Source organism: Oncorhynchus mykiss, chromosome 12 (assembly GCF_057628025.1).
Source record: "Oncorhynchus mykiss isolate SJ-2025 chromosome 12, ASM5762802v1, whole genome shotgun sequence".
NCBI classification, from domain to species: domain Eukaryota; kingdom Metazoa; phylum Chordata; class Actinopteri; order Salmoniformes; family Salmonidae; genus Oncorhynchus; species Oncorhynchus mykiss.
This window is the reverse complement of record NC_143033.1, coordinates 21968033-21992005: the sequence shown is the minus strand read 5'-3', so window position 1 is coordinate 21992005 and position 23973 is coordinate 21968033. Positions and strand designations below refer to the sequence as shown.

General features: G+C 42.7%; 2 protein-coding genes across 4 annotated transcripts; one reads left to right on the top strand and one right to left on the bottom strand.

Annotated features, from left to right (window-relative positions):
- The first annotated feature begins 219 nt into the window (after positions 1-219).
- uqcr10 (ubiquinol-cytochrome c reductase, complex III subunit X) lies at positions 220-960 on the top strand. Its single transcript, XM_021623009.3, has 2 exons — positions 220-417; positions 633-960. Exons 1-2 carry the CDS (start codon positions 235-237, stop codon positions 678-680), a joined length of 231 nt encoding a protein of 76 aa, XP_021478684.3. The 5' UTR covers positions 220-234; the 3' UTR covers positions 681-960.
- A 2006-nt stretch (positions 961-2966) lies between these two features.
- LOC110537171 (scavenger receptor class F member 2) lies at positions 2967-23739 on the bottom strand. 3 transcript variants are annotated; one of them, XR_016484935.1, is made up of 11 exons: positions 23380-23739; positions 22906-22955; positions 22662-22763; positions 21592-22111; positions 20953-21171; positions 20367-20495; positions 20167-20270; positions 19856-19970; positions 19613-19714; positions 19181-19327; positions 2967-4121 (listed from the first exon to the last, which is right to left on the bottom strand). XR_016484935.1 is itself a non-coding variant. In XM_090191985.1 (11 exons), the coding sequence occupies exons 1-11, from the start codon at positions 23484-23486 to the stop codon at positions 14699-14701; spliced, it is 2679 nt and encodes an 892-aa protein (XP_090048111.1). In that variant the 5' UTR covers positions 23487-23721; the 3' UTR covers positions 14356-14698. The 3 variants fall into 3 exon arrangements, 1 of the variants encoding a protein (XP_090048111.1); XR_016484934.1 differs by lacking the exon at positions 2967-4121 and adding an exon at positions 14350-15789; XM_090191985.1 differs by lacking the exon at positions 2967-4121 and adding an exon at positions 14356-15789 and having other exon boundaries at positions 19613-19707; positions 23380-23721.
- Positions 23740-23973: the final 234 nt, after the last annotated feature.

Below are 23973 nucleotides of genomic sequence, written 5' to 3'. Positions count from 1 at the left end.
GTAACTGCAACAACAGGTTGGGTCTCCTCTAGCGGGTTTGCTGTCTATCCAGCTTAGCCACTCCGCAGTTTGCCATCATTATATTTGTATGATAAGTAAGTATGTAAGTGTTTACTCTCAAAGACCATGTATGTCATATCGTCAGTATTTTCTTTTCACGTTTACTTTGGCGCACATTGATATGACGCGCATGTTTAGAACTACTTTTCCCATCGTACTTCGGTTTAATTGAATATGTCGTCATTTCCTCCTTTCTCGAAATCACCATCAGTTAACATGTCGCTCGCTAAAGGTGTCTACAATTTGCTCTTCAGGAGAACATCTACTTTTGCCGTTACCATCATGGTCGGAGCAGTGTTTTTTGAACGAATGTTTGACCAGGGAGGCGATGCCATATTTGAGCAATTGAATCGGGGGGTAAGTCAACTGACAGATCTTCCCGCAGCATACGTCTGACCTTGCTAAGGACAAACGACCGCCTGCCTAGGCTTTTAGCTAACCTAGCTAGCTAGCTAGTTTATGTCCATTAGCTATTTGTTTAGCTAGTTAGTTCATTTAACTCTTCATAGGAAGGATGCACCATAGGTCGTTACACGTATAATTCAACTTTCAATGTTGTGTTTTGTTTGTAGAAACTATGGAAACACATCAAACACCAATACGAAACAGAGGAGGAATAGAAGTGGCCTGGCGATGTTCCGGTGGAAAAGAAGCTAACGCCACTCTTTAGTGTTCTATTCCCCGGAGTCGGTCTTCATGGACCATCAGCTGCATGGACATTGATCTGTCACGACGAGGCTGACTACTGGCTACCAGGAACTTCATGGGCGTTAGACTTGTCAGAACTCAGAAAATCATGGAAGTGTTTCCTATCAATTGTTATTGTCATGCCCTCATGTTCCTCACAATTTGTAAATGTACTGATAAATTAAAACTGTTAATAAACTCAACATAAACCTACACGTTTTGAATTGTAGAATCAGAAAACTAGCAAGCATTTCTTGACATTCTCTTGTTTGATAATATTATTCCCTGCCATAACTGATGTTACTTTAGTGGCATTCCATTGTACAAAATAACTCACTGTATCAAAGCTCTATAGTATAACTTGTTGACACAACTCAAACTTGAAGAATTGCACCAAGTATCAATGCTCAAGTCTAATACAGTTGATGTCAAAAGTGGGCACTGCCCTTCAGTCAGTCCCAGTAAGAACCAAAAGTTTTCTACCAGAATACTCAATACAAGCTATCAGTAGCCCTTTAACAAGGCATTGCTGTCCTATGTTCCCCTCACAGGGAGAAGTGGTCAATGGCAGGGAGGAAGAGAGGGTTCACTCGTCAATCTGACCATGACTAGCAGACTGCCTGCCTTCCTGCCATTGGGACTTCAACTCCCATTGTTGGGGCGGAGACAAAACCATCTCGCCATTATATACAGTATCAATTTGAAGGGCTTTATTGGCGTGGGAAACGTTTACATTGCCAAAGCAAGTGAAATAGATAAATGAACAGGAAACATTACACTCACAAAAGTGTCAGGAATAGAGACATTTCAAACATCATACATTGTCTTATGTACAATGTTATAACGATGTGCATATAGTTAAAAGCACAAAAGGAGAAAATAAATGTAAATATGGGCTGTATTTACAATGTTTGTTCTTCACTGGTTGCCCTTTTCTTGTGGCAACAGGTTACAAATCTTGCTGCTCTGATGGCACACTGGTATTTCACCCAATAGATATTGGAGTTGATCAAAATTTGACTGTAATATGAATGAGGGATTGTATCTCTGATTTGATGCCACATTCAAAACAACTGGGAAAATACGAGGTCAGAGCTCTAGAAAGAGGTCTGAGTTGGAATATCGAGGTGGATGACACGTTCAAATCTATTTTTTTCAGTAGGAGCTCGTTTTTTCCCAGTTTTGAAAGTGTCATTAATGTCTGGTCACAAGTGTGACAACCAGGTCCTGCTCTATGTTGGGAACACAAGATGGAGCCATTTCCTCTATATGGAGAGTCCATCCAGCATCATTCTATCCATGTCCTGTTTATGTAATACTTTATATCCCACATCCAAGGTCGGCAGTAGCGGTGTGTGGGTAAAATCACCGGGAAAGCAAGCAAGCCCCCCATCCCATAAAAAAAGCAATATTACAAAATATGTGTCAATTGCATTGTTGTTTCTGTAACTTGTTAGTTCATAAGCTTTGGCAGCAGGCGCCGTTTTAAGATGAGGGAGGACGATTTTTTTGTCTCATGAGCATTGCCTTATTTCTATTACAGCATATTGGATGACTGTCATTCATATTCCATTTACTCAGTTCAATTTAACACCAATAGGTTTAGAGTACTACATGATACTCAAATTTTCCCTATACCCATCAAGCCCATCAACCTAGCCTATGAATGAAAGTTTATCATGTAGGTGCACACAGGTCGATAGAAATTTGACAGTGACACATTCAATACCACCTTGCACGCACTTGCCTGCATCTAGCTGATCTAGGGTGTAATCATTAGTCCATTAGTGGACAAATCCGGGTATGCTTATCCCTGTTCCGTTTAATTCTGTTTAATAACAGAATTGGCGGAATGAATACACCCCTGATCACACATAAACATAGTTCCTTCTCACATGTATGTGCTCTCCTACATCATTGTCACTATGTAAAGTAACGTCATAGTCAACATATCTAATAGAACTAACGCACTAGTAAACCTGCTACAATCATGCAGTAATGTTAGTGTGCAGTTCAATAAGCAGTTTAGCAGTTACACTGATGAGCCCCACTAGCATTAAATTAGTAAACAGAAATCTTACCTTGAATTGGAAGGGTTCCAGTGTTGTGTTGGATAGTCATAGCCAGCAACTGTAGCTAACATAGCATCCCTCAATTTGAGTAGACTTAGCTAGCTAGCTGCATTTGCTAGCTAAGTAAGTGAAAGCAACAACAAAAACATCTCTCTTGCTTCTTTATTTAATAAGAAATGTAATTTGTTAACTGTTCAACTATTGTCACATTTTTTGAGTCAACTACTTACCAAATGTTATGCACTGCAGTGCTAGTTAGCTGTATCTTATGCTTATACTAGATTCATTATCTGATCCCTTGATTGGGTGGACAACATGCCAGGTCATGCTGCAAGAGCTCTGTTAGGTTGGAGAACGTCCTCTCGAAATTGTCATAATTACTGTGTAAGTCTAAGGAAGGGGGTGAGAACCATGAGCCTCCTAGGTTTTTTATTGAAGTCAATGTACCCAGATGAGGACATAAGCTAGCTGTCCTCCGACTACACCATGGCACTACCCTACAGAGTGCTGTTGAGGCTACAGTAAACATTAATTGTAAAACCATGTGTTTTAATCAATTATTCAGTGACGTGAATATATTTAGCATAGTTTTATCAAAAAAGGATAACTTTTTAAATGTTTTACTATTTTTTATTATGAAATTCTCTGAGGATGGTCCTCCCCTTCCTCCTCTGAGGAGCCTCCACTGCTTGACATCGTGATATATAAGCCTAAGGCCGAGACAATAATAACCAGATAGCAACATCTGTCCTGCTGAATCGGCACCTAGACCTGTCTTGGATGGTCGCCCACGAGATCCTCCCGGTCAGGGCCGTTATGCACTCCCGGGGCATGGCGAGGACATCCACGTGCCCCCGACCAGGCTGCGGCCAAGATGAGTCGGTGAGGCACTTGCTCTGGGAGGGCAGAGCCGCCAGGGACCTGTGGAAGGAAGCAGGCCACCTGATCTCCCCGTGTCTGCCAGCAGGGGATGACCTGACGCCCCAGCCTATTCCACCGAAGGCCTTCTCCAAGCTCTGGTCCACCCTCACGAGTCTGAAGGAAGCACTGTGGTCCTCCCACAACCTGCTGGTAGCGAAACGAGTAGAGACCACCCCCCAGCCAGCGGCCATGGGGTGGTACAGAAGAAAGGGGGCCTCAACCCCAGACAAAGGGTCCCCACAACACCAAAGGTCCTGGCGGCCACAACCTGACAGAGCTGCGGCGCCTAGGGGAGGGATCTCTTCTGGGCCCCGACGGACAGGACAGACATTTATTCGGAGGAGCAGGAGGAGGCGAGTTTGATAAGGACTCACCCCGTTCCTGTACAAAAGAATGAAGACAGCCTTTTAACAAAGTGACTTTTTAACATGTTTTCCATGTCTTAAAAATGTTTTACATTTGTTAAATCATTTATACACATTTTAAATGGCTTTTACAGAATTTGATGTTTTACATAAAAAAGTAATTTTATTTCTGGTTGTTTTTATTGGTTTTAACAACATGTACTTTTTAACAAACTTTTTGTAATACTGAAATGCTGTGTTTTATGCTTTTATGCCGTTTTTATGTGTATAAAATGATGTGCAAAAATATATGAGCTGTTTTAAAGGAAATGCAACAATAAAACTTCTCCAAAATAAAAAAATAAAAATCTGTCCTGTGAAATCCACAAAACATATTGCATGAAACACGGGCTCCCGAGTGGCACAGCGGTCATATCCCTGCATCTCAGTGCTTGAGGCATCACTACAGACACCCTGGTTCAAATCCAGGCTTTATCACAACCACCTGTGATTGAGAGTCCTATAGGGCGGCGCACAATTGGCCCAGCGTCGCCCAGGTTTGGCCGTTGTAGGCCGTCATTGTAAATAAGAATTTGTTCTTAACTGACTTGCCTAGTTAAATAAAGGTTAAAAATGACCTACAGCATGGTAATGTTTCTGACATTTTCAGACTACTAAACAACTATTGATTTAGAACCATGGAGAGTTACAGCAAGTCGCAAAGAAAACAGGAGCTGCCTCCACTATTCCAGCAACATTTCAACATCATCTAATCACCTATGTTTAGTCTAATACAGCGACAAATAAAAGATACCAAAAACGATTTAGTCCAATCAACGTAAGCTAAATATGATGTGTCTGTCCATGGTACGTATTTGTGTATAGAAAAAACATGTTGACTCACCCTACTTGTAAAGAAACACCAATGCCAACTTCCTCTTTCATGTTGCCTAATCCGTCTATAACTCTGTCATCAGTACACAATTGTAGTTTTTGTTGTCCTAGGCAACTTGCTAAAATGCTTGCTTGCTAGGCTAACTTCCTTTAATGGGCAATGATGCACCAGGTGAGCTAGTTAACATTAGCATGCTACATCTGGCTACATATTGAACTTCCATCCTCTCAGGCCATGGAAACAGTGTATTAATTTCTAGTTGGATTAGAATCGTCATTATAATCATTGGCCAGTAACGAGAATGAAGTAAAATTACAAGTCCAAATCCCTATCTCCATCCATGGCTAATTTAGGAAAGGGACGATTTTAGCTAGCTAGTTAGCCACCGGAGAACAACAACACAACAAGATGCAACAATTCAAGTTTTTTTTCTGTCAGTGACATTTGGCTTCTGATGTGATGTCATGTGATTGGTCTGAAGCCAAATCCAAACTGGCTTCCCTTGACACCTTTTGGTGCGCCAGGACCATTCACAGCTGAGCTCACCCTCTTAAGATCAATGTCTAATTTCTGACACAAAAAAAGCAGGTGGATGATAGCTGTGCTTAGGGTAACGCAACAAAGGAAAATAAATGGCTACAGTTGACAGATTTTTTGTTTTTTAATACAATACATTTTTTAGGACGGGCATTTTACCAAGCTAAACTGTGTGTGTAATCGGGGTAAGATACTTAGCCCAATAGAAGATTATGCCATAGGATTTCACAGAAGTGTCCCTATTTTTTACCTCACCTGCACATTCATTCTCCTTCTTCTTTGACCTTTTCCTTACACTCCATTATGTACAGTTAAACTAAACTCATAGTCTTTAAAATTAAATTCAAGAGCAAATGGTTTTCAAAAGTTTGTAATAATTAGATTTTTTTGGAAGAAATTCATTGGTATATATCTGATTAAATATTGATTACACACACACAGAGATACACACACACACACACACGCACATTAAACATTTCATAACAATAACTTAACACAATGGCATTTTCAAAGATATTTTATTGACACAGAGGTCGCAAATTAATCCCACCTGACACTGCCACAGGTAACAGAGAGGAGCCCTTTACAGAACAAGTATTCTGCATCCCCTTCTTTTAGAGTGTTTGTTGTGGTTTTTGAACCTGGAGGAACCTTTTTTAGTGTCACAGATTCCTTCAGCGTTACAGGTTTCTTTCTCCCTTTGCTTTCTTCTTTCTCTAGTAGTTTTTTCACTTGTTCTCCGGGAACCTCTTGTGGGGTGAAGCTGTCAGGACTCAACCTTTCTTTTCCTCGCCTCGTATATCCTTAGCTTGGGGAACAACACCAATATGACCCCTACCTCTGTTTGTTGTTGTAGAACTGGTACTTTAAAAAAAAACTAATAAACAACAACAAGAACTCATGAGTATTGGTTCAATAAACACATTTATAATCACTCTATATGCTACTATATATTTCCTAAAATGTGTGCTGACGTTTCTTTCTCTTACCAACATCCGGAGCAAGGTCACTGGAGGCCTGTGGGTGCTGGGTAGGCTGTGGGGTGGAGGTTGTGGCAGAGGTTGATTCACCAGGTCACATTCGAAAGAGCCAGTGAAGACTGGTAACCCACCCAAATGGCTGTAGCCTGGGATTTTGAACTGCTTGTCTCGGTGGCGCCTCAGAGTTTTGGGTGGCACTTTGAAAGCACAGGCAGCTGCCTTAATGCCCTACCCATATTCAATAATATTTAGGGAACAACTAAGTGCCTCTTTGCCATAGCCACCACAATCAGATCATTCCTTGAAAACTCACACCTGAAAAGGAAGTAGCTATGCTAGCAGACATTAGCTTATGCTGACTAGCTGGCTAGCATTTATTTATATTCAAACTTTCTGCTAGTGAGGTTGCTAGGTAGCTAACTGGGCTAGCCAGTGCCTAAATAGAATATACAGTGCCTTGCGAAAGTATTCGGGCCCCTTGAACTTTGCGACCTTTTGCCACATTTCAGGCTTCAAACATAAAGATATAAAACTGTATTTTTTTGTGAAGAATCAACAACAAGTGGGACACAATCATGAAGTGGAATGACATTTATTGGATATTTCAAACTTTTTTAACAAATCAAAAACTGAAAAATTGGGCGTGCAAAAATATTCAGCCCCTTTACTTTCAGTGCAGCAAACTATCTCCAGAAGTTCAGTGAGGATCTCTGAATGATCCAATGTTGACCTAAATGGCTAATGATGATAAATACAATCCACCTGTGTGTAATCAAGTCTCCGTATAAATGCACCTGCACTGTGATAGTCTCAGAGGTCCGTTAAAAGTGCAGAGAGCATCATGAAGAACAAGGAACACACCAGGCAGGTCCGAGATACTGTTGTGAAGAAGTTTAAAGCCGGATTTGGATACAAAAAGATTTCCCAAGCTTTAAACATCCCAAGGAGCACTGTGCAAGCGATAATATTGAAATGGAAGGAGTATCAGACCACTGCAAATCTACCAAGACTTGGCCGTCCCTCTAAACATTCAGCTCATACAAGGAGAAGACTGATCAGAGATGCAGCCATGAGGCCCATGATCACTCTGGATGACCTGCAGAGATCTACAGCTGAGGTGGGAGACTCTGTCCATAGGACAACAATCAGTCGTATATTGTACAAATCTGGCCTTTATGGAAGAGTGGCAAGAAGAAAGCAATTTCTTAACGATATCCATAAAAAGTGTCATTTAAAGTTTGCCACAAGCCACCTGGGAGACACACCAAACATGTGGAAGAAGGTGCTCTGGTCAGATGAAACCAAAATTGAACTTTTTGGCAACAATGCAAAACGTTATGTTTGGCGTAAAAGCAACACAGCTCATCACCCTGAACACACCATACCCACTGTCAAACATGGTGGTGGCAGCATCATGGTTTGGGCCTGCTTTTCTTCAGCAGGGACAGAGAAGATGGTTAAAATTGATGGGAAGATGGATGGAGCCAAATACAGGACCATTCTGGAAGAAAACCTGATGGAGTCTGCAAAAGACCTGAGACTGGGACGGAGATTTGTCTTCCAACAAGACAATGATTCAAAACATAAAGCAAAATCTACAATGGAATGGTTCAAAAATAAACATATCCAGGTGTTAGAATGGCCAAGTTAAAGTCCAGACCTGAATCCAATTGAGAATCTGTGGAAAGAACTGAAAACTGCTGTTCACAAATGCTCTCCATCCAACCTCACTGAGCTCGAGCTGTTTTGCAAGGAGGAATGGGAAAAAATTTCAGTCTCTCGATGTGCAAAACTGATAGAGACATACCCCAAGCGACTTACAGCTGTAATCGCAGCAAAAGGTGGCGCTACAAAGTATTAACTTAAGGGGGCTGAATAATTTTGCACGCCCAATTTTTCAGTTTTTGATTAGTTAAAAAAGTTTGAAATATCCAATAAATGTCGTTCCACTTCATGATTGTGTCCCACTTGTTGTTGATTCTTCACAAAAAAATACAGTTTTATATCTTTATGTTTGAAGCCTGAAATGTGGCAAAAGGTCGCAAAGTTCAAGGGGGCCGAATACTTTCGCAAGGCACTGTAGATATTTCTATGGTGTTATTTGACTGTGTGTTTGTTTATCCCATGTGTAACTCTGTGTTGTTTGTGTCGCACTGCTTTGCTTTATCTTTGCCAGGTCGCAGTTGGAAAGGAGAACTTGTTCTCAACTGGCCTACCTGGTAAAATAAAGGTGAATGATCATGATCAACCAGAAAGGGGACACATTGAAGGGAGGGGATTCTTGTAACCAACATACTAACCTAACATATTACTACTTTACTTAAAAACAATTAAAAATATATATTTTTAAACTAGTGGATGATTTATCTTAAGGTTTCCCTATAAATAAAAATATACAGTTGAAGTCGGAAGTTTACATACACCTTAGCCAAATACATCTAAACTCAGTTTTTCACAATTTCTGACATTTAATCCTAGTAAAAAATCCCTGTCTTAGGTCAGTTAGGATCACTACTTTATTTTAAGAACGTGAAATGTCAGAATAAGAGTAGAGAGAATTATTTATTTCAGCTTTTATTTCTTTCATCACATTCCCAATGGGTCAGAAGTTTACATACACTCAATTAGTATTTGGTAGCATTGCCTTTAAATAGTTTAACTTGGGTAAAACATTTCGGGTAGACTTCCATTTGGAAGACCCATTTGCGACCAAGCTTTAACTTCCTGACTGATGTCTTGAGATGTTGCTTCAATATATCCACGTAATTTTTCTGCCTCATGATGCAATCTATTTTGTGAAGTGCACCAGTCCTTCTTGAATCAAAGCACCCCAACAACATGATGCTGCCACCCCTGTGCTTCACGGTTGGTATGGTGTCTTCGGCTTGCAAGCCTCTCCCTTTTCCCTCCAAACATAACAACGGTCATTATGGCCAAACAGTTCTATTTTTGTTTCATCAGACCAGAGGATATTTCTCCAAAAAGTACGATCTTTCTCCCCATGTGCAGTTGCAAACTGTAGTCTGGCCTTTTGTGACGGTTTTGGAGCAGTGGCTTCTCCCTTGCTGAGCGGCCTTTCAGGTTATGTCGATATAGGCCTCGTTTTACTGTGAATATAGATACTTTTGTACTTGTTTCCTCCAGCATCTTCCGAAGGTCCTTTGCTGTTGTTCTGAGATTGATTTGCACTTTTCGCACCAAAGTACATTCATCTCTAGGAGACAGAACGCGTCTCCTTCATGAGCGGTATGATGGCTGCGTGGTCCCATGGTGTTTATACTTGTGTACTATTGCTTTTACAGATGAATGTGGTACCTTCAGGCATTTGGAAATTTTGCCCAAGGATGAACCAGACTTGTGGAGGTCTACATTTATAAGTGAAATAATCTGTCTGTAAACAATTGTTGGAAAAATTACTTGTGTCATGCACAAAGTATATGTCCTAACTGACTTGCCAAAACTATGGTTTGATAACAAGAAATTAGTGGAGTGTATGTAACCTAAGTGTATGTAAACTCCCGACTTCAACTGTATATACATACAGTACCGGTCCAAAGTTTGGACACCTAATCATTCAAGGGCTTTTCTTTATTTTTTACTATTTTTTACATTGTATAATAATATTGAAGACATCAAAACTATGGAATAAAACATATGGAAGCATGTAGTAACCAAAAAAGTGTTATACAAATAAAAATATATGATATATTTGAGATTATTCAAAGTAGCCACCCTTGCCTTGATAACAGCTTTGCACACTCTTGACATTCTCTCAACCAGCTTCATGTGATAGTCACCTGGCATGCATTTCAATTAACAGGTGTGCATTGTTAAAAGTCAATTTGTGGAATTTCTTTACTTCTTAATGTGTTTGAGCCAATCAGTTGTGTTGTGACAAGGTAGGCGTGGTATACAGAAGATAGCTCTATTTGGTAAAAGACCCAGACTTAACCAGCATGGCTACCACAGCATTCTGCAGCGATACGCCATCCCATCTGGTTTGTACTTAGTGGGACTATCATTTGTTTTTCAACAGGACAGTGACACAACACACCTCCAGGCTTTGCAAGAGCTATTTTACCAAGAAGGAGAGTGATGGATTGCTGCATCAGATGACCTGGCCTCCACAATCACCTGACCTCAACCCAATTGAGATGGTTTGGTATGAGTTGGACTGCAGAGTGAAGGAAAAGCAGCCAGCTAGTGCTCAGCATATGTGGGAACTCCTTCAAGACTGTTGGAAAAACATTCCAGGTGAAGCTGGTTGAGAGAATGCCAAGAGTGTGCCTATTTAAGATTACTCTGATGTTTTTCGTACGATGTACCCAATGATTAATGAAAACTTGCAGTGTCCTCATTGGGGTTTTATGGACGTGTTTAAAGCGTCTTATTTATACACTTTTGTAGTGTTTGTGAGATGCATATATTTGGTAGCACTTATTTGTTTTTCCTTTACCTCCAACCCCTTTCCATGTCTACATAAGGGTGATAATTTAAAAAAAATCACAAAAACTCTGACGAAGGCCGTGAGGCCAATACGTAAGCTTATTAAATATCAGTGATACTACCAAGAGCAGTGTGCGGTTTCCTTTTTCCTTGATCTTGTTCAACTGTTGCCATGCACCTGCAAAGAGATTGCTCAGATGTGCCAGTGCCTTTTGAATTTCATGAAAACAAGCATGAAATAAGTTGCAAAATGAATAGGAAATATAGTCAAGATGTTGAAAAGGTTATAGAAATTTAAATAATAATGATTGTGTCCTTCAAACTTTGCTTTCGTCAAAGAATCCTCTGTTGGCAGCAATTACAGCCTTGCAGACCTTTGGCATTCTAGTTGTCAATTTATTGAGGTAATCTGAAGAGATTTCACCCCATGCTCCCTGAAGCACCTCCCACAAGTTGGATTGGCTTGATGGGCATTTCGTACTTACTATACGGTCAAACTGCTCCCAAAACATCTCAATAGGGTTGAGATCCGGTGACTGTGCTGGGCACTCCATTATAGACAGAATACCAGCTGGAGCTGAGCTTTGTGTCATTGTCCTGTTGTAGGAGGAAATTGGCTCCAATTAAGCGCCGTCCACAGGGTATATCATGGCGTTGCAAAATGGAGTGATTGCCTTCCTTCTTCAAGATCCCTTTTACCCTGTCCAAATCTCCCGCTTTACCACCACCAAATCACCCTGAGACCATCACGTTGCCTCCACCATGGTTGACAGATGGCGTCAAGCATTCTTCCAGCATCTTTTCATTTTAACTGTGTCTCACGAATGTTCTTCTTTGTTATCAGAACACTTCAAACTTAGATTTGTCTGTCCATAACACTTTTTTTCCCCAATCTTCCTCTGTCCAGTGTGTTCTTTTGCCCATTTTAATGTTTTCTTTTTATTAGCCAGTTTGAGATATGGCTTTTTCTTTGCAACTCTGCCTAGAAGACCAGTATGCCAGAGTCACCTCTTCACTGTTGACGTTGAGACTGGTGTTTTGCGGACACTATTTAATGAAGCTGCCAGTTGAGGACTTGTGAGGCTTCTGTTTCTCAATCTAGACACTCTAACGTACTTGTCCTATTTCTTGCTCAGTTGTGCACCGGGGCCTCCCACTCCTCTTTCTATTCTGGTTAGAGACAGTTTGCGCTGTTCTGTGAAGGGAGTAGTACACAGCGTTCTACGAGATCTTCCGTTTTTTGGCAATTTCTCGCTTGGAATAGCCTTCCTTTTCTCAGAACAAGAATAGACTGACGAGTTTCAGAAGAAAGTTATTTGTTTTTGGCCATTTTGAGCCTGTAGTCGAACCCACAAATGCTGATGCTCCAGATACTCAACTAGTCTAAAGAAGGACAGTTTTATTGCTTCTTTAATAAGCACACAGTTTTCAGCTGTGATAACATAATTGTAAACAGGTTTTCTAATGATCAATTAGCCTTTAAAATAATAAACTTGGATTAGCTAACACAACGTGCCATTGGAAAACAGGAGTAATGGTTGCTGATAATGGGCCTCTGTACGCCTATGTAGATATTCCATTTAAAAGATCAGCCTTTTCCAGCTACAATAGTCATTTACAACATTAACAATGTCTACACTGTATTTCTGATCAATTTGATGTTATTTTAATGGACAATTTTGTTTTGCTTTTATTTTAAAAACAAGGACATTTCTAAGTGACCACAAACGTTTGAACGGTAGTGTATTTTGATTTGTTTAACACTTTTTACTACATGATTCATAGTGTTGATGTCTTCACTATTATTCTACAATGTAGAAAATAGTAAAGATTAGAAAAACCCTTGAATGAGTAGGTGTGTACAAACTTTTGACTGGTACCGTATGTGTGTGTGTGTGTGTGTGTGTGTGTGTGTGTGTGTGTGTGTGTGTGTGTGTGTGTGTGTGTGTGTGTTGTGTGTTGTGTGTGTGTGTGTGTGGTGTGTGGTGTGTGTGAGTGAGTGAGTGTGTGTGTGTGTGTGTGTGTAAAAATAGATGTAATTTAATTGGAATATATCCACAGCTGTTTCTAAATGACAATGTTTTTTGATAAATTTACCTCAGGATTTTTTGAAAATCTGGGAATTTAGGGAAATTTACCAGATTTTTGAAACCCTGAACTCTGATCGTGTCTGTTCATTCTGGGTCGTTTTATGGCTGTTTGTTTCCAATCATGAAATTTCATGATGTCTGTATTTTCCATTCCTGTTTCAGCAAACAGTAAATGAAAAGAACATGTTGTAGCCTACACAGAAGGTCCACAATGACCCATTCATACCACAGTGAGTATAGACTAGACACTTACAAACAGGTAATCATGCCCATAGAAAAGTCCTGCCAATTGCTTGAGGTGTGATATACAGTCCTTTTTTGAGCCATGGCCCATATCCAAAGAACATTCATTTATGCTACATTTCAGAAAAATACAATTATCAATGAATGATCCTGTACCGTCTTGGCATTCAAAAGACATTAAGACAACAATTTCAACCATATTTAGGTAACAACTTTTGTTTGTTACTGTGGTCTAGTTTTCCAATTAGGCCATTCTGATATTTAGGTGTTATATCACTCTAGGTTTTCTGCTTTGCTTAGCAGAAAATATTAGCTTTTTTCCTCAACTCCAGCGATGTAATGGCTACCAGATGTTAATGCTTTCATAGGGTGTCTATGGTAGCCACTGTCTCCCAATAGTATTCTGGGACATGGTTGAGTTGGCAGTTGCTTCTCAATGCTTGGCATTCCGTTATGGACCAAGCTCCAGGGAGATGTTTAAACAGGCAGTCAAAACATAATTCTAGTCCTCATCCCACTACTAGGCCCCATACTTTTTCCACAGTAAAACTTATAGAATTAAATAATGATGCAATAGCACCTATGCATGCAGCCATGCACCCATTCATGTCTTGAAAGCATCAATATGATCGACCTTTCACAACAAGGCAGCTGGTCATCTGCCAATCTTACTGCGTGACTCATGTTAAATAACTTATTTTCAGGACCTTGTTGCTCTTAAATGGGTCTTTGCTTTGTCTGAGAGTCCTGAGAGCGAATGAGAGATGTTCCTGTCTAAGCAGGTCACAGCATGGATTCAGGATGACCGGCACCAACAGTCTGTAATCAATTAAACACCATCTGATCTTCTGTAGCCTTTATAGCTGCATCAAAGTCTACCATTCCTCCCAAAACTGCACACACAACTGCAGCACATGTGTCAGACAGCCACAGGGCCCTCGACACAGACCCCAAGCTGTTCTACCATCAACACAACACACCTCTCGTTTGTCTGAGGCCCTGATGTGGCTTCACAGTTCTGGGCAGTGGGATCGGCTTTCCAACTTAAAACATTTAGGAGATGCAAATTCCAGGTTTTTGGGGTGTTTTGTTTATTCAATATGAACAAATTAGCAAATGTTGGGTACAATAATGACGATTGATCAAGGTAAATAAGTATTCAGACCTCCTAGCACTCACTGTTATACAATACATTGATTTGAGAATAGCTATGGTGAAGGAAAATAAACAGTTAAAATAGAAAGACTACTGCATTATATCATAACATTTCTCAAGATGAAAAACACCCACAGAAGGGAAAATATTCCATCGATATTCGATTTGGGGCAAAACACAATGAAACAAATGTGTCCCAAAAAATATTTCAGACATCTCAACATGTGCGTTGTTTTCTCAGAATTGAAAATCAACAACACTGACCACACTAACTTGCAGCCTGAGGTGGCGTCACTGCAACCCTTGGAGCAATAGTCTTTGTTTTTGAGTCTATATTTCCTTCCTTGTTTTTTTTCCGAGGAGGCTTTGTCATTGGGGCCTTCTTTACTGTGGAGTCTCCCTTCTCTGAACTGCTTTCAGAGTGGTTAGAGTCCTGTTTCTCTGGGATTTTGGCTTCTTTAGATGGCGTATCTGGCAGAGGCTTCTGTGAACTAGCGGATGTGGGAAGCAGAACCTTTGCTCCAGTCTTTTGGGGCAAGGTGGGCTTCTTTCCATGGGCTTGGAGGTGAGACAGGCTCTCCTCACAGCAGCCGGTCTCACTCCTGTTCAGGCTCTGAGTCTTCTCCTTCAGCTGAGCAGCTAAGAGAGAGGCTGCCTCCGAGTGTATGTTCAGTTGGTTAACCTCCCTGTTTAGGGATAAACTGGGGCTCTTCTCTGCGGACTCTCTTTGGATTTCAGGCTTCCGGTCAGCACGGAAGTTGCCCATTTTCCTGAGGACACTCTGCACTGCCCCGTTGATGTGCTCTATCTGCAACATACCAGATCTGCTTTTAGTTGACTTCTTCTCCCCTTGGAAGCCAGCCCCATCTGTACATGCAGACTCTGCGGCATTGGGAGCTTGCTGCTTGCTGGCTTTCTTCCTGGAACTCGTTTTCTCCTCAGCCACAGTCTTTTCCTGACTATTATTCTGTTTCGGCCCAGGAGATGCATGGACCCAGGATAGCTTTGGCTTTGTAGAGGGGTCTGGTGGTTGAGGTTTAACCCTCTCAGCAGCTGTAGGCTTTCCATTGTCTTTGACGGTGTTTGACACTACACTGTTCTCCTTGCTGGACTGCTGGGGTGGCTGCGGAGCATGGGCCCGGAGGCGGATGCTGTTGGCTGACTCTGTGCCACTGCAGGAGCCTTCATTCTCTGAGGACTTCTGGAGTGGCAGCTCACTGGTGTTAACTGAGACCTGCATAGTCATGGCCATGTTCTCCGGCAATGTGTCTACCTCAGAGATATCATCATAATCAGCCAGTACTCTAGTCTCTGTTGTGTCGATTCTGTTCCCTTTATTTTTGTTCTGTTCTCCAGGTTCTAGAGAGAGGAGAGAGTTCAAACGACAATCATGTTCTTTTCAAATAAATAAACGATAAGCAGAATCAGACTCCTCTTTCAAACCTAAGATGTTGAGGAAATAAAAAACAATGCTCTGGGAATGTTTTAAATGCTGTATTTCCTGTTGATGTTTACTCTTGAAACTAGGGCCTTAATTGGATGACATGGCAGCAGATTAGTAATTGTATTTGGGGTAGATCAGCTTTAATAGTGCAGATAGATTGTGGCTTCCATCAATGTAATTGTCTGTATCATTTCCAATCCCCCATATATATATATTTTTAAATACATATACACATATATACACTGCTCAAAAAAATAAAGGGAACACTTAAACAACACAATGTAACTCCAAATAAATCACACTTCTGTGAAATCAAACTGTCCACTTAGGAAGCAACACTGATTGACAATAAATTTCACATGCTGTTGTGCAAATGGAATAGACAACAGGTGGAAATTATAGGCAATAAGCAAGACACCCCCAATAAAGGAGTGGTTCTGCAGGTGGTGACTACAGACCACTTCTCAGTTTCTATGCTTCCTGGCTGATGCTTTGGTCACTTTTGAATGCTGGCGGTGCTTTCACTCTAGTGGTAACATGAGACGGAGTCTACAACCCACACAAGAGGCTCAGGTAGTGCAGCTCATCCAGGATGGCACATCAATGGGAGCTGTGGCAAGAAGGTTTGCTGTGTCTGCGTAGTGTCCAGAGCATGGAGGCACTACCAGGAGACAGGCCAGTACATCAGGAGACGTGGAGGAGGCCGTAGGAGGGCAACAACCCAGCAGCAGGACCGCTACCTCCGCCTTTGTGCAAGGAGGAGCAGGAGGAGCACTGCCAGAGCCCTGCAAAATGACCTCCAGCAGACCACAAATGTGCATGTGTCTGCTCAAACGGTCAGAAACAGACTCCGTGAGGGTGGTATGAGGGCCCGACGATCACAGGTGGGGGCCCCCTGTGCTCTTCACAGATGAACCAAAGGCTCTCCATGGTCAGGGCTTGACAGTACCCCCCCCCTCCCCCCAAAGGTGCGGACTCTGGCCGCAAAACCTGAAACCAAATGGGGAGGGTGGGGGTGGGGGGGGTGACTAGTGTTGGTGGTGGTGCCGGTGCCGGTCGTAGCCCCCGCCCAGACCCTGGATCCGGCCATCGCGCAGGGCTGAACGCCGTGCCTGGACTGGGCATCGGCGCAAAGGACGACTCCGAGCATGGAGCTGGGTTGGACGCCGTGCCTGGACTGGGCACCGGCACAGAGGAAGGCTCTGGCCATGGAGCTGGGTTGGCCGCCGTGCCTGGACTGGGCACCGGTGCAGAGGAAGGCTCCGGCCTTGGAGCTGGACTGGATGCCGTGCCTGCACTGGGCACCGGCGCAGAGGAAGGCTCCTGCCCTGGAGCTGTACTGGGCACCACTCCTGGACTCTCCGGACCATTGACCGTTACATGAAGCTCCAGGCCGTTGACCGTCCCGGGAAGCTCCGGGCTGTTTACCATGCCTGTTAGCTCCGGACCGTTGACCGTCACAGAAGGCTCCGGACCATTGAACGCCTGGAGGTTCCGGACCGTTGACCGTCGCTGGAGGTTCCGGACCATTGACCGTCGCTAGAAGTTCCAGACCGTTGACCGTCGTTGAAGGTTCTGGACCGTGGACCGTCGTTGGAGGTTCCGGACCGTGGACCGTCGTTGGAGGTTCCGGGACCGCGCAATGTCGCCGGAAGCTCTGGACTGGGAACCGTTGCCGGAAGCTCTGGACTGGGAACCGTCGCCGGAAGCTTTGGACTGTGAATGCGCACTGGAGGCCTAGTGCGTGGAGCCGGCACAGGTGGCACTGGACTGGTGACACGCACCTCAGGGCGAGTGCGAGGACCAGGCACAGGACGTACCGGACTGAGGACACGCACTTCAGGGTGAGTGCGAGGGGCTGAAACAGGACGTACCAGACTGGGGAGGCGCACTGGAGGCCTGATGCGTGGAGCCGGTACAGGTGGCACTGGACTGGTGACACGCACTTCAGGGAGAGTGCGGGGAGCTGGCACAGGACATACCGGACTGGGGAGACGCACTGGAGACCTGGTGCGTGGAGCCAGCACAGGTGGCACCGGACTGGTGACACGCACTTCAGGTCTAGTGCGGGAAGCTGGCACAGGATGTACCGTAATGGGAAGGCGCACTGGAGGCCAGATGCGTGAAACCGGTGCAAATGGCACTGGACTTGTGTCACGCTCTTCAGCACGACTGTGCTGCAGCATTCTCATCGCGACCACCTCTCTCCGGAATCTTTCATCAAATTCCTCCTCCGACTCCCAAACAGGCTCTGGCACTCTTCGCTGCTCAACCGCCAGCTCCATGTGCCCCCCCACAAAACATTATTGGGGTTTCTGTGGCCGCGGTCCCCGTCGTCGCTGTCCTCCTATGCTCCTTGGCGACTCCCACAAAGGAAGGGTCTCGTTTCCTCTCATTGTCCTCCCAAGTCCAAAACTCCCTTACCTCATTTTCACACTGTTTGGTCCTTTGTTGGTGGGATATTCTGTCACGAACGTGTGGAGAGACGGACCAAGGCACAGTGTGATTGGAGTTCCACATCTTTATTTTTAGTGAAACTTAAAACAAACCAAGAAACAAACAATGACTGTGCAGTACTGAGGTGCAATATGCACTCACTCAAAAACAATATCCCACAAAGCAGGTGGGAACAGGGAACCCTTAAGTATGATCCACAATTAGAAACAACGATAATTGGGAACCATACTCAATCCCAAAACATAGAAACAAAATGACTAGAACACCCCCCTAGTCACGCTCTGACCTAAACATCATGGAGAACCAAAGGCTCTCCATGGTCAGGGTGTGACACATAATATGGACTTGGTCCACCCCTACCTTGTCACAACACCAACTGATTGGCTCAAATACATTAAGAAGGAAAGAAATTCCACAAATGAACTTTTAACAAGGCATACCTGTTAATTGAAATGAATTCCAGGTGACTACCTCATGAAGCTGGTTGAGAATGCCAAGAGTGTGCAAAGCTGTCATCAAGGCAAAGGGTAGCTACTTTGAATAATCTAAAATCTAAAATATATTTTGAACACTTTTTTGGTTACTACATGATTCCATATAGTAGTAAAAGTAGTAGTACTACTTGCACAAACTCATTTGCTAGTAGAAAATAGTAAAAATAAAGAAAAACTCTTGAATGAGTAGGTGTGTCCAAACTTTTGACTGATACTGTATATATTATTATTTTCTCCTAACCCTACCACCACTCCCCTAATTGGAGTAAACTAATGGACAACAACAGAGGGGTTTTTAATGCAGCATGCAGTATCATCCAGGAGTGACAGGGAAGATTTAGTTTGTGACACTCACCGTCAGGGACAGCATAGACATGTCCATCCTCTGTGGTCTCTACGGAAGAAGAGGCTCGGGACGACCCGCAGGTGGTGGGTTGCTCCACTGCGGAGGGGGGCTCGATGAAACTACAGTTGAAAGTATTCTCATGGTCATGGTGGGACACTGTGGAGAACAGAAACAGAGCTTCTAACCCTTAGAACCTACATCCACTAAAGATTTGTACTTATCTGTTGACAATGATAAGACACTGAACTCACTGTCACAGCCATTCAGAGAGAAAGCAAAGCAAAATACCAAGGATAAAGGATGCTACTTTGAATATATTGGAATTTGGCTGGTTTATCATCAATCATGCGAACCCGGTGAAAACACACATTAACATGGATGTTAAACAATGAACAGCAAGTATGACAGAAATGCAAATGAGTTTGTGCAAGTAGTATGTACCATCAACTTTGGGTAGCTTCTGCCGTCTCAGTGGGATGCAAGGAAGCTTAGAGCTGATTCGTGTAAACCCTTCACAGAGTCTTTGGGATTTTTTTCTCGTGGCTTAAAGCAAACAACAGACAAACAAAACAAGCAGTAAAGTCTGAGTTTAAATCCAACCAATGTGACAATTTCTCATGATGTACTGTGCCCAATACAAACAACAAAGAATCTGTGTTTTCATTGTGTTTCCACTTGACTTACTCGTTCTGTTTGTTCTGTCTACAGATACAGCAGCAACACAACAAGGAGAGGAGCAGGGGGAGGAGACAGGTGACCAGCACCCCTGCTGCCATCACACCCATCCTCTGGTTAGGCTCTGTTCAAAGAGCAGAGGTCACTCATCTGTCACCATTGCCACAAAATAAACATATTTTCTAAAATAAATATTGTCCCTAAGTGTTTTTATGGCGGATACATACGTTACTAATAAGCTTTCTGGAAAAAGCATACATGTACATTACTCTTTTTTCCCTCATCACATAACATACGTCTGTTTCAGGAAAGGTTCTTACGTAGGTTGCATGCTCCAGTCACTGTGTTGCAGTTGTTGTCATGGCAGGAACAGATCTGGGCACAGTTAACCCCATACTGACCCTCTGAACAGCTCACATTACAGCTGCATAGGAAAGAGAGGCAAACGACATGTCTGAAAACTTAATTGGGCAATATGCTCTTTGCACTATTTTTGCATGTTGAAATGTTTTGCACTCACTAGGCACCAGAGAAGCCAGGGTCACAGAGACACTCTCCTGTAGCGAAGTGACACATCCCATTGAAACAGCTGTTGCAGTTATTGACACAGTTCTCTCCATAGGTTCCATTCAGGCACTTGAGCTCACATCTGTAAAGACAAAAATGGCTGAAAATTATATAATTTCCTTCTCATAATTTCTCTACAATCATCTACATTTGATTATTCAAATTAAATCAAATGTTATTGGTCACATACACATGGTTAGAAGATGTTATTGCGAGTGTACCAAAAGGCTTGTGCTTCTAGTTCCGACAGTGCAGTAATATCTAACAACTAATCTAACAATTACACAACAACTACCTAATACACACAAATCTAAGTAAATTGATGGAATAAGAATACATACATAGAAATATCGATGAGCAATGACAGAGTGGTACACTTGTAGGCAAGATGCAATAGATGGTATAAAAATACAGTATATACATATGGGATGAGTAATGCAACGTATGTAAACATTATTAATGTGGCATTATTAAAGTGACTAGTGATCTATTTATTAAAGATGATGAATGTGACAGGAAGCTCATAATCCTATTTCTACCGATCACCCATCCAACCAGGGTTGCAGTGGGGGCAATTGCCGTCGATGCGGTTGCAGAAGTGTCCATCTTTGCAGGGGGAGCACACGTCCTCGCAGTTTCCACCAAAGAACCCAGGAGCACACATCTGGTCACACCTGGTGCCATTCCAACCGCGTTCACATGCAACGCAACGTCCCTCTGCCACCTTGCAGGGCTGTTGGCCTTTACAGTGTCCACACCTGGAAGAACAGTAAGACCAAGTCCTCAGTAACATTATAACACAACATGAATAGCATGGACTAACTCAACTCATAACTGTCATACGCATGCTAAACTAGTGTTTCCAAATGGTTGGTTTCCTTATAGCTTCTGCCACAGGCTTTCAGCCAAGGCTAGTTCCCTTGTTGCTAGAAACTGGATTGCGGCCATAGGTATTGGTTTTGGTTGCCAACAGCTTTAGGTGGCCAAAAAACTCTAAAACAGCTCAAAACAGTTTGTCAATCACATTCAATTTGACAGCTTCACCACATGTATACCACAATGGGCACAGTACAGCAGACTGAAAGAGAAAAGAGCAAAGACATGTTTGTCTTATCCAGCTAATTAACCTCTGTGGTTCCAACTAAGTTATCTTTGTCCAAGACAGCTGTGTCACAAACCTGTTTCTGCAATTCTGTCCGTATAACCCAGCTGGATACGGCTCCCTGCAAAACCTCCCTCTGAATCCTGGCCTGCAGGTGCACGATCCATCCGCCTGGTTACAGCGTCCATGGATACACTTACACATGCGCTCGCAGTGAGTACCCCACAAACGCTGTCGACACTTGCAGCGCCCGGTGAGCTGGTCACACGGAGAACCGTTGCAGGCACACTGAGCACCACAGTTCCTCCCATACCAGCCGGGGTTGCAGTGGCACTGGCCCGTTCCCACATCACACACAGAGTTGATGCTGCAGTGACAGTTGGTGGAGCACTGGGAGCCCCAGAAGCCTGCGTAGCACGTACAAGCGCCTGTCTCCTGGTTGCATTGGCCCTTCTGGCAATCACAGGCTCTCTCACAGTTTGCCCCCCAGCGATTAGGGTTACAGGTGCAGGCCCCAGTGACATCCTCGCAACTCCCATTGGGATGGCAGTCACACTTACCCCTACAGTCAGGTCCCCAGAACTGGGACGGACATTCTACAGGGAGGATGAAAGGCAAATATGTATCAATAATGAGATCATTTGTGTACTAAGTTCTCTCTGGACGTAGGCTACGTAGTTCTGAGTAGTAGGCTACCTGGACTGGCTGTATGTGAAAATGACTAGTGTTAACACATTAACTCTACCTTTAAATAAATGTCAAAATTACATTTAAAAGGGGCAATCTGCAGTTGCTACATCCATTTTTGGACTTACAAATGAATGACATGTACCCATTGATTCTTGAAGAATATAACTTATTAATGCCTCAGGAGCTTAGTTCAGCTGTTGTGCCCCATCAGAACCCAAAATATAAGCTTGTTTTACTCCAATGCTTGTAAACAGAGTAAATGTAAACAAACATTATATAGCCTCAAAACCAGGTTAAAACTATACTTTTTGGATTGTCAGTCCATGTATCTATAGCTCTGTCTATGAATTGGAGAGTGTTCACATTTCTCCAGCCCCATCCCTAAGCTTTTTGATATTGTTTCAACAGCTGATTACCGCTTTATTGATTGCTGTGAGGTAGTAACAGGATACTTACTCATGTCACAAGTGGCTCCAAAATAACCAGAACGACAGCGGCATTCGTTGGGTCGCACACAAACTTCATTCACTTTGCAGGTGAAGTTACTCTCACAAATTGCTGAAGGAAAAAAATTGAGCGAGTTAGTTCACATTAAATGGTTATGCTTTTAGAAATGAAAGAGGAAATGATTGTGAAGTCTACTTCCAATGATCGGACTCAGGTTTGTTAATTCCTATAAAAGAGGCGTTCAACTACTCACGTATTAAGCACTCATCTCCTTGCTGTGCGAAGCCACTACAGCATTGGAGCCTGGCAGATATGGGAGGGAGAAACAAATGATCTGTATTTGATTCATATAAACTAACGTCATTTAACTCTTTCTATCAAAACTAATATTATGATCACATTTCAATCATGACAGATAGTCTAATAAATCTAAATATTAAACATGATCCTAATCACGTTGAGATGCAAATCGGTCACAGCATTCAACGTGCAGGGAATTACTGGCACAAAGAAAAAACGAGGCAGTAGACCAAATAAGTGGAGGTCTGAGGAAGGTTACAGTATCTGTGTGTAGAAGGGCTTGGGTATTCAGAAAATATCAAACTATGTCGAAAAAATATATATGCATGTTTATCTACCTTCACTGACTTGAATCAGGCTGCTGTAATAGTTTTGTCCATCAATGTCAAGCCTAAAACGTATTTAAAACAGGGACACAATCACTTACCCAGCTTCGCATACATTTCTACCTCTGGGATTTAGTTCTTGGCTGTAAATCCAAAAAAAGAAGAAATTTAGAAGCACAATTACGAAGACATTTCTGGTTGTTTCCATGTTGTGATGAACACCATCCCTCCAAGGGCTTTCCCGTGGAATTATGTCTGACTTTCTTCCAAAAAGCACTGAAACTATTTTTCTATGTTGTCCAAAAAGTTACCCATCCAGAGGGTGGCGGTATGCTCTAGTAAATGAAGTAGCCTACCGGTAGGCTGTTAGCACAAAGTCTGTGCTTCAATGACAATTTGCAAATTCGGTATGAAGAAGTAATGGGAAAAAGGTGTAAACCTCTCTGGGACCTCCCCAATGCAACTACATCACCAACTCCCCACCCTCCAGTAAAACAGACTACCATATGAAAACCTGGTCAGTTACAGAGCAGATTCAGTACTTAGTCAATGGCTCTCTCTGTTGTTGAAAATAGGAAGTAGCACATTCTCACAGTACACATACACTATGTCTATGGTCAGATGGATGACAACTAGTTTAACATTTCTTTGGGCCTTGTAGGCATATGTATTGACTTGGGTGAAGTGTTATCTCA

What these genes read in the sequence shown, in the direction of transcription:
- uqcr10 (XM_021623009.3), top strand. Translation starts at nt 235, where the DNA reads ATGTCGTCATTTCCTCCTTTCTCGAAATCACCATCAGTTAACATGTCG. An exon ending in TTGAGCAATTGAATCGGGGG is followed by an intron (nt 418 to 632) that starts GTAAGTCAACTG and finishes TTTTGTTTGTAG; the next exon opens with AAACTATGGAAACACATCAA.
- LOC110537171 (XM_090191985.1), bottom strand. Translation starts at nt 23,486, where the DNA reads ATGGAAACAACCAGAAATGTCTTCGTAATTGTGCTTCTAAATTTCTTC. An exon ending in AGAAATGTATGCGAAGCTGG is followed by an intron (nt 22,956 to 23,379) that starts GTAAGTGATTGT and finishes CATATCTGCCAG; the next exon opens with GCTCCAATGCTGTAGTGGCT. An exon ending in TGTCTATGCTGTCCCTGACG is followed by an intron (nt 15,790 to 19,180) that starts GTGAGTGTCACA and finishes TCCTCTCTCTAG; the next exon opens with AACCTGGAGAACAGAACAAA.